This window comes from Mus pahari, chromosome 19 (genome assembly GCF_900095145.1).
Source record: "Mus pahari chromosome 19, PAHARI_EIJ_v1.1, whole genome shotgun sequence".
Taxonomy (NCBI): Eukaryota; Metazoa; Chordata; class Mammalia; order Rodentia; family Muridae; genus Mus; species Mus pahari.
The window spans coordinates 11,291,789-11,302,008 of NC_034608.1; the positions used below are offsets into that span (position 1 = coordinate 11,291,789).

Consider the following 10,220-nt stretch of genomic DNA (forward strand, 5'->3'; position numbering starts at 1 on the left):
GAGCCACCATGTGGTTGCTGGGATTTGAACTCAGGACCTTCAGAAGAGCAGTCGGGTGCTCTTACCCGCTGAGCCATCTCACCAGCCCGATAAATAAATCTTTTAAAACATACACACACACACACACACACACACACACACACAGGTTGAGCAAGCCATGAGGAGCAAGTCAGTAAGCAGCACCCCCACCCATGGTCTCTGTATCAAGCTCCTGCCTCCAGGCTTCTTCCATGACTTCCTTCAATGATGAACAATGATATGAAAACCTAAGCCAAATAAGCCCTTTCTTGCCCAAATTACTTTGGTCATGGTCATAGTAACCTCAACTAAAACACCCTCACATCCAGCAGACCCTCCCACCCCATGGCCCCACTCAGTCTGCAGCTCCATCCTACGGAAACCTGGTCCTGTTGAGCACTTATATTCAGTGGCCGTTTGCTTGGGAGCTGAGAAACCAACAGAGCCTTGGCACTGCCCTTTGGGGGCTCCAGCCCAGAAGAAATTTGATCTCCACTGGCTGGTTACCATCTCAGGAAATTGGTCTCTACCCAGCCTGCTACCCAGAGGTCCTCTTCATTGCCTCTCATTGCTGGGTACCCCTTCCTGAGTGGCAAGAGCCTGCTCAGTCTTCCATCTCCCTGCCTGTCACCTTTTCTAGCTACCCCCCCCCACTACCTGGGCCATCCAGAGCCCCATTCTGCTCCCGATGATCACTGCACTCCCACGGTCTCTACCCAAAGTTTATCCCAAGCTCCTACACTGAGGGCTCAAAGCAATCCCTTGAAGGTGGCCTGGTTTCTGTTCACAAATTGTCCCTGGGATAAATGGGTATCTGGGTGACAGCTAGTGCCATCTCCTTATGAGGAACTGAATGGCCTTCAGTCCATTCCTAGAACCCCTCCACTTTGCTCAAGACTTTAGTCACTCCCAGCTGGACAAAGAAGAGAAGAGGAGCTTCAATTTCTTGATTATGACTGCAGACCTGTGGTAGGGAAGATGAAGATACAGTACAAAATCTAACACACAGTTAAGAAAGCTTCCCTGGCATGTGGCTCAGTGGCAGAGCACTTGCCCAGCTTTGGGGAAACAACCTGAGTTCAATCACCAATAGTGACATCAAAGAAACAAATACAAAAAAATAGAATAATTTACCTGGGTTTTTGTTTTTGTTTGTTTGTTTTGTTTTGTTTTGTCTTTTTGAGTTTTTGGAGAAAGTGTTTCTCTGTGTAACTTTGGCTGTCCTGAAACTCTGGAGACCAGCCTGGCCTTAAACTCACAGCTATCCACCTGCTTCTGCCTCCTAAGTGTTGGGGTCAAAGGCATGGGCCACAGCTGCCTGGCTCTCAAGTCTTTTATCTTTAGACTATAAAGCTCTGGCTGGAGGCTAAAGAGGTAGCTCAGTGGTTAAGAGCACTGACTGCTCTTCCAAAGGTCCTGAGTTCAAATCCCAGCAGCCACATGGTGACTCACAACCATCTGTAATGAGGCCTGATACCCTCTTCTGGTGTGTCTGAAGACAGCTACAGTGTACTTACATATAATAATAAATAAATCTTTAAAAAAATAAAATTAATTAATTAATTAATTAAAATTTTAAAAAGCTCTGGCTGTCTTGAAACTTCATATGTAGACCATACTGGAATTGAACTCATAGAGATCCACCTGCCTCCCAAGTGCTGGGATTAAAGGTGTGCCCACCATGTCAGGCAAAATAAATCAACCCTTTTAAGGATTAGTGAATGTGGCTCTGGTCTGAGCAAGATGCTCTCAGGAAATGGGATTCTCATCTAAGCCCCCTCTAGAATCCAAACTGGTCAGACCTGTGTGTTCTCCTTCCCAAATACTAATTACTAACTGCTTAGCTTCAAAGAATCAGACAAGATATGTTGCATTCAGGGTAGAATGGCCTTAGTTATGACCTGTATGTGCTGTAAAGTTAGTTCCAGTCATATTTTCCAGGTCACTGGTGACCTCTCTAATCTAGATAATATTGGGCCATGATTCTTTGCAGGCTGACAAGATGGCTTCATGGGTAAAAATTGCTTCCTGTCAAGCCTGACAACCAACCACTCCATCATGACACGAAGAAAGAAGCAACTCCCTAAAGTTGTATTCTAACCTCCACACTCACTGTGTGTTCTCTCTCTCTCTCTCTCTCTCTCTCTCTCTCTCTCTCTCTCTCTCTCTCTCTCTCTCTCTCTCACACACACACACACACACACACACACACATCAGTGTAATTTATTTTTTTTCTGGGCCTGATCTAGCCTCTGAGGGCATTAAACACATATGGTGTACATATCTACATGCAGGCAAAACACTCAATCACATTAAATACAATAAATAAATCTAAGAGAGGAAAAGGGGGTAGGCAGAATGAAAGAAGAAGGCATCCCATGTCTTTCTCTGACCTCTGCATGTGCAAGTACCAGGACACGTACACACCAACACAAATAATGCACACAAATAAGCAGTAAGCCGCTGGCTGTATCATTATGATGCACACAAATAGAGCTGTGCTCATGTGGAACTGATGGGATGAACAGATGTCATATAGTTTAAAAAGAAAATGGCTGTCCCCACAGAGTCCCCTCCCCCACAAATCCTGAGGCTGAGCCTAATCCTCCATAATTCCCCTGCCTTTCTGCTGAGGCTGGACTGTTGTCCTAAGAGGATTGGAGCATTTACTAAATTAGTCCTGTCCAGGGACACAGGAAACAGAATGCCTGGAGTGGAAAGGGAAAACAATAAGAGGGACAGACAGCTACAGGGGTGAGGACAAAATGCAAATAATGGAAGGGAGATGGCCAGAAAGTACAGAAGAACAAGCGCCTATCTGTAATCCCAGCAGATGGGAGTCAGATTGCTATGAGTTTGAGGCCAACCATACATATGTAGCAAGACCTTGCCTTTAAAAGAAGGGGGCTTGGGAGGTGGGAAGATGGCTCAGTGGTTAAGAGAATTGGTTGCTGTTCCAGATGACCCAAGTGTGATTCCCAGTATGCACATACCCACTTACACTCCTCTGTAACTGTAACTCCTGTCCCAGAGAATTGAGTCTCCAAAGGCACTGCCTTCACACGGTACACAATCATATATGCAGACAAAAATACCCATACACATAAATTTCTTTTTATTGGTGGGACCAATAAGAAGTTCTACCAGATGTAGGACATGATGGATAAAGTGACTTTCGATCCCTTGCAGTTTCCTCACCTATAATAATGTCTATGAGGAGCATTGCTGTGATGACGCCTACAGTTAGAATTGAATTATATTTGTTCTATGAGGAACTGAACCTAGGGTCTCCAAAATTCTAGACAAGTACTATACCACTGAACCACATCCCCAGCCTCTCACTGGAGGATTCTAGGCAGGGCACTACCACTGAGCCACACCCCCAGCCCCTCACTGGAGGATTCTAGGCAGGGCACTACCACTGAGCCACACCCCCAGCCCCTCACTGGGGGATTTTAGGTAGGTGTTGTATCCTGACCTACACTGACAGTCTCTTTTAAAATGTATCTGTGTATGGGATGGATCCTTGAGTGGGGGAGTCAACCACCAAACCCAGACACTATTGCACATGCCAGCAAGATTTTGCTGACAAGACCCTGATGTAGCGGCCTCTTGTGAGGCTATCCCAGTGCCTGGCAAATACAGAAGTGGATGCTCACAGTCATCTATAGGATGGAACACAGGGCCCCCAATGGAGGAGCTAGAGAAAGTACCCAAGGAGCTAAAGGGGTCATCAGCCCTATAGGAGGATCAACAAGATGAACTAACCAGTATCCCCCAGAATTGTGTCTCCAGCTGAATATGTAGCAGAGGATGGCCTAGTCAGCCATCAATGGGAGGAGAGGCCCTTGGTCTTGCAATGATCATATGCCCCAGCACAGGGGAATGCCAGGACCAGGAAGTGGGAGTGGGTGGGTTAGGGAGCAGGGCAGGGGGAGGGTATAGGGGACTTTATATATATAGGGATAGAATTTGAAATGTAAATGAAGAAAATATCTAATAAAAAATATATAAAAGAAAGAAAAAATAAATTTTATGCTCTTAAAAAAAATTTATCTGTGATTAAGTTTCCTAGGCAGATCTTAAACTTGAGATCCTCCTCCTCAGCTTCCAAGTGCTGGGATCCCAGACCTTCTCTACCTGCCCTGGTCCTGTGTTCCCCCTTAGTTGACTTTCAGAAAATATGGAGAAAAGCATTGCCAAACAGAAAATATTCAGGAGCCCACTATGGGCAGAAAGGACAAAGCAAATCTTAATTTCTTTCTACCTAACCAAGTTTGCCTCTCATCTCCCCCCCAAAAATCACACAGAAACAAAGAGGAAAAAACCACCCAGATTTAAGTGGGGTTCAACATTTTTAATCAGTTTCACTCTGGGTAGCCAGGGAAGAGAGACCTGAGAGGTTAGTAAGTAGGAAAGGAGAGGACAGAGAAGCTTACATTGAACAGGGGACTCCTGACCTCGTCATTCTATGTCCACTTGCCTTATCAGCCTTGTGGCTTGGAAAGAAGGATTTGTAGGGGTGGGGAGTGCAACAGGGTTTTATGTAGCCCAAGCTGGCCTCAAACTTGCTTGTAGCCTAGGATGACCTTGAACTCATAGTCCTTCTGCCTCTCCCTCCCTCGTGTTGAAATCACAAGCATGTGCCATCACTCCTGGCTTATGAAATAGAATATTGTCCATGGGCTGGAGAGATGACTCAGCAATTAAGAGCATTGACTGCTCTTCCAGAAGTCCTAGGTTCAATTTCCAGTAACCACATGGTGGCTCACAACCATCTGTAATGGGATCCATTGCCCTTTCCTGGTATGTCTGGAGACAGCTAATGTGTACTCATATAAATAAAATAAATCTTTTTTAAAAAGAATATTGGGTATACTGGCTGGTTTTGATAACACAAGCTAGAGTTATCACAGAGAAAAGAATTTCACTTGAGAAAATGCCTCCATGAGATCCAGCTATAAAGCATTTTCTCAATTAGTGATCAAGTAGGGAGGGCCCCTTGTGGGTGGTACCATCCCTGGGCTGGTAGTCTTGGGTTCTGTAAGCAAACTGAGCAAGCCAGGGGAAGCAAGTCAATAAGTAACATCCCTCCATGGCCTCTACATCAGCTCCTGCTTCCTGACCTGCTTGAGTTCCAGTTCTGCCTTCCTTTGGTGATGATCAGCAATGTAAAAAGTGTAAGCTAAATGAACCCTTTCCTCCCCAACTTGCTTCTTGGTCATGATGTTTGTGCAGGAATAGAAACCCTGACTAGGACATTGGACATACTCTATGGATGTCTAAAAGTCCTTTACCGAGGTGTACCCACGAATAGGACTTCCAGTCTCTTGAGATTCAACTCCTATAGGCATCTGGAAGACTTCATCATTTGTGCCCCCTTAATCTGACTCTAGGGACCTCTGACTGGGGCACCTTGGGCTCTAGAACATTCTATCTTTCAAATCCTCCCCAATATTCACATCAAGCTTCTTTTGCATTTTGTTTTTATACAAGCCACAGCATCCCAGCTCTGTTTGGTGGTCATGCCTATAACATACATACAGACACATAAGTCATATACACATTTAAATCATATATACATGTTCAAATGAACAATCCCCTAAACCTACCATGTAAACCTGATGTTTATTAACTTTAACTGTATAAGTTTTCCAAATGAATTTGGAGGTCTCACTTTGTAGTCCAGGCTGGCCTCAAGTTCCCAGCAATCCTCCTGCCTCATGTTCTTCCATGCTGGGATTATGAACATTGAGTCACCACACCTGGCTTAGGGCACTGGAAGTTCTAAGCCAAACATTCTCCAAGTTATTTGCAAGACAGATTTCCTTTTTCTCCAGAGCAAGTTCTCAGCACCTTTACTGAAGATTGGGGAAAGCATCAGATATGTACATCAGTCATGACATCTACTGATTGCTGCTGGGCTGTCTTGAGAGAAGAGGGAACCATTTTCATTGCTTGGGGTATGCTGTATAGGGGCTAAGCTCTCTAAAGGAGCTGAGGGTAGGAAACACCTGAGGCTGAATTGTTCACAGCCTTTGGCAGGATTGCTACTTGCTGTTGCTTGCTGAGAGCTACTCTTCTGGAATCTAAGCTGAAGGAGACAGCTGGAGTCCAGAGAAGGTGATTCTGCTGGAAGGGGGGGGGGGGTTGAAACCTCTTCTACAAGATCTGAAACTTCCAGGCACTCTGATCTTTGTAGTCCAGAGGGTCCATGGGATTGTAGGTGAATTTCCAGGTGCCTGTGGGGTCCTTGAATTCCAGGCTGTCCACGGGGCTGTATGTGCTATAGCTCTGGCCTGACAAGGAGGTGGGGGACTGGGCCAGGGATGGCCCCACAGAGGGGCCTGAGAGGGGGCTGAGAGCCGGACCCCCAAGTTGGGGCACCATGGGCGAAAGATAGGGATCCAGCCCACTGAAATAGGAACTTGGAGATGCATAAGCTGAAGGGGAAGAACAGAAAGCAGAGGCTGGGGCATAGGTCATGGCATAAGGGGCTGAAGTGAGAGAAGGCCCGGAGGCCACTAGGCCAGCCCTCTGGGCCTCAGGCAAAGGAGACTCTGAGGCTGGACTCCAAATGGACACGGTGGCCACTGCTGTGGTAGGTGAACCTGAGGGGCCAGGCAGAGAAGGGCTGTAAGAATCTGAGATGCCCAAAGGATCTGTACAAACATCTGTAGAGGGTCTCGGGGATGTGCCTGCCTTCCTCTTCGCAGGACGAGCCTTGGTCTGTGCCCCCTGGGGCTGCTGTGGCTGTTTCTGCTGCTGTCGTTGCTGTCTGCATTTCGCCCTGCGATTCTTGAACCAGACCTAGATAGAGAGAGGAAATATGGAGGTAGGGGGAGGGGTGAACTCACATGCCAAGAGAAGACAAAGCTGATGGTAAGAGCCACACGTCACCACTCTGCATCCATGATAGGCCAGCCCTGTCCATGATCTGTGTACCTGTCCAATCATGCATGTACACATGCACACAGGAACCTACATGCACTGATCATACACATATCATACATGAAGGTAATCATACATACATGCATATACCAGTCATCATGTATCACCTACCTACCTGATTGATGTGTGCATGCATACATACAATCATACATTATTCTCACATAATATGTATGCAGTCACACACACATACACATACATGAATTCATCCACCCACCTGATCCCATGAATATGTATGCAATTGTGTATTGTCCTCACATATATACATGCAATCATACACATATGAACATATTATATTTACTTGTTCCTGCTTATGAATGCATGCATTATACTCACATATCATATATACAGTCATGCACATATGAACACATTATATTAACATGTTCCTACTCATGATTATGTGTAATCATACATGCATTATATTCACATATCATACATGCAATCATGTGTCTATGCATAAGTACATATATGCATATACCCATCAGCCAAATTCATAGTATGCACATGCATGCAATTTTACATATAGATACAATAATACCAAAGCTAGGGATGTAGCTTAGTGGTAGAGCATATGCCTGGCATACACAAGGCATCATATAAAAAGAGTGACATGGAACGTGAGGGGCACTTAGACCACTTCATAACTATGGCTGCTACACTTGACTTCTCTCTTTCATCCACTCTGGATCTGACATGGTCCCACAGAAAGTTACAGTAAGGGTCTGAGGGATCCAGGGAGCAGACCATCCTACCTGGACCCTGGACTCAGGCAGATTGATCTTGAGAGCAACCTCCTCACGTGCATACACATCCGGGTACTGGGTCTTGGCGAACAGGGCCTCCAGCTCCTCCAGCTGGCTCCTGGTGAACGTGGTCCGCTCCCGCCGCTGCTTCCTAGGGGCACCTAAGTGGGGGCAAATTAAAGAACCCTCAGGTTAGCTAGGTCTGCTTGCCAGAGGCCATGAGGTACAGAGGAGTACCTGTCCCAAAGACCTTTCTGCACATCCATCTGCCTAAACAAGGAGCTTTGATTGATTCCCTGGCCTTCTAGTGGCTGCTCAGTCCCCAGAGGAATTGAGAGATGCGTTCCAGTCATTCATTCACCAGCAGGAACTGGTTTTAGCCCTGCAAGAATTTGCCCCTCCATTTTGTCCTTGTTTCATTCCTACCCCTTTCTTCCCTTCCTTCTCTTCCTTTTCCTCCTCTCCCTCCCCTTCCTCCTTTCTTCCTTCTTCTCTCTCTCCTATCGCCCCTTTTCTCTTCCCCTTCCTTTTATCCCTCCCCCTCTCTTTCATTACAACAGGGTTTCACTACATAGCCCAGACTGGCCCTGAAATCATGAACTCAACAGATCCCCCTACCTCAGCCTCCCAAATCTCTGGGACCACAGGCAAGGGTCACTGCACCAGACTCCTCTCTTGAAACTTTATGCTCAAAGATATATTTTGTTGAAACATGACGTTGTCAATAACCATGACTTCTGCTTATAAAAGTGGTAAACCTCTATGGTTCAACTTAATGTAAAAGAAAAGGGCAGACAACAAGAGGGTCTAACAAGACAGTGCAACCTGCATGGGCGCTTGTGGGCAAGCCGGAGGACCTAAATTCAATCCCTGGGATCCAATGGTAGAAGGGAAAAAAACAACTCCCAAAAGTTGTCCTTAGACCTCTGCAAGGGAGTCATAGCAAGCATGCCCCCTGCTCCCTACCCTTCATGCAAACGTAAATAGTGTTTTATTTGTCCTTCAAGGAAAGAGAAAGGCTAGATCAGGTGGCTCCTGCCTTTAATTCCAGCACTCGGGAGGCAGAGACAGGCAGAACTCTGAGGATTTGTAAAGAAACCTGGTCTACATGGTGAGTTCCAGGCCAGGGCTACATAGTGAGAGCCTGTTGGAAGGAAAGAAGGAAGGGAGGGAGGGAGAGGGAGGAAAGGAAGAAAGGAAGGAAGGAAGGAAGGAAGAAAGAAAGGAGGGAAGGAAGGAAGGAAGGAGGGAGGGGAGGGAGGGAGGGAGGGAGGGAGGGAGGGAGGGAGGGAGGGAGGTGAGAGCCTGTTGGAAGAAAAGAAGGAAGGGAGGGAGGGAAGGAGGGAGGGGAGGGAGGGAAGGACGGAGGGGAGGGAGGGAGGGAAGGAAAAGAAAATGAGAGAAAGAGAAAGGGAAGGAAGGGAAGGAGAGAAAGACAAGAAATGAGAGAGAGATGTTAAATAATAGTGTATCATAGTAGAATATGATGGTGAAGGACTTCAATCTCAGCACTCTAGAGCCTAGAGTCAAGAGTCTGGGACATGGTCAGTTACAGAGTGAGGGGCTGGGGGCGTGGCTCAGCGGTAGAGCCCCTGCCTAGAATCCCCCAGTGAGGGGCTGGGGGCATGGCTCAGTGGTAGAGCCCCTGCCTAGAATCCCCCAGTGAGGGGCTTGGGGCGTGGCTCAGTGGTAGAGCCCCTGCCTAGAAATCCCCCAGTGAGGGGCTGGGGGCGTGGCTCAGTGGTAGAGCCCCTGCCTAGAATCCTGCAGTTATGATGGGGCTGGGGGCGTGGCTCAGGGGTAGAGCCCCTGCCTAGAATCCTGCAGTTATGATGGGGTATAGTTCCATGCTAATGTGCCTACCCAGAAGCCACCAGGCCCTGGATTCCAACCCAAAAACCTCTACTCCAAGAGAAAAAGAAAAGAAAAAAACTTTACAGACAGATGGAAATCCTATTGATTCTGCTTCCAGACCAGTTCCCTTCCCCTCCTCTCCCTCCAGAGGGAGTCAATGTCATGACTATATACTCCTCTGAATTCCTGGGGAACATGTAAAAGTCCCTGGAATGCCAAACTCCTTTGTAAATGGACATAGAGCTGGTACAAGGTCCTACTGACCCCCCACCCCATGAATGCTTTTTTTCCTGAGGCCAATGAACCTCAGAGGTTCTTAAAAGGCAGACTAGAGGTGAAAAGAGCACACTTACTTGAGTATGGGACAGCCTGGTGCATCAGGTCCACACTGGGACCACTCAGAGCCAAGGCATTGACCGAATAGTGAGGCCCCGGGTTCATATATGCCATCATGATCTTCAGAGACTGGGGCCCAGATGAGGGCACCTACAAGAGAACAGGGTGTCCAACAGACTACTCCGCCCAATGCCTGGGCATTTACAAACTGAGACTCACATCCTGCTTCAGGTCTTCTTTGGGATCCAACCAATCTAATCTTGCCCATCAAAATCTCTCTCTCTCTCTCTCTCTCTCTCTCTCTCTCTCTCTCTCTCTCTC

At 47.0% G+C, this 10,220-nt stretch overlaps 1 protein-coding gene across 1 annotated transcript in view; it reads right to left on the minus strand.

Moving 5' to 3' along the window:
* Positions 1 to 6,180: 6,180 nt before the first annotated feature.
* The window catches only part of Crx (cone-rod homeobox), a 10,316-nt gene continuing 6,276 nt past the window's right edge, over positions 6,181 to 10,220 (minus strand). Inside the window, exons 2-4 of the mRNA XM_021219860.1 lie at positions 9,917 to 10,051; positions 7,719 to 7,870; positions 6,181 to 6,828 (exon numbers count right to left, since the gene is read on the minus strand). Coding sequence (XP_021075519.1) covers positions 6,181 to 6,828; positions 7,719 to 7,870; positions 9,917 to 10,051 — 935 coding nt within the window. The remainder of the gene's footprint in view (positions 6,829 to 7,718; positions 7,871 to 9,916; positions 10,052 to 10,220) is intronic.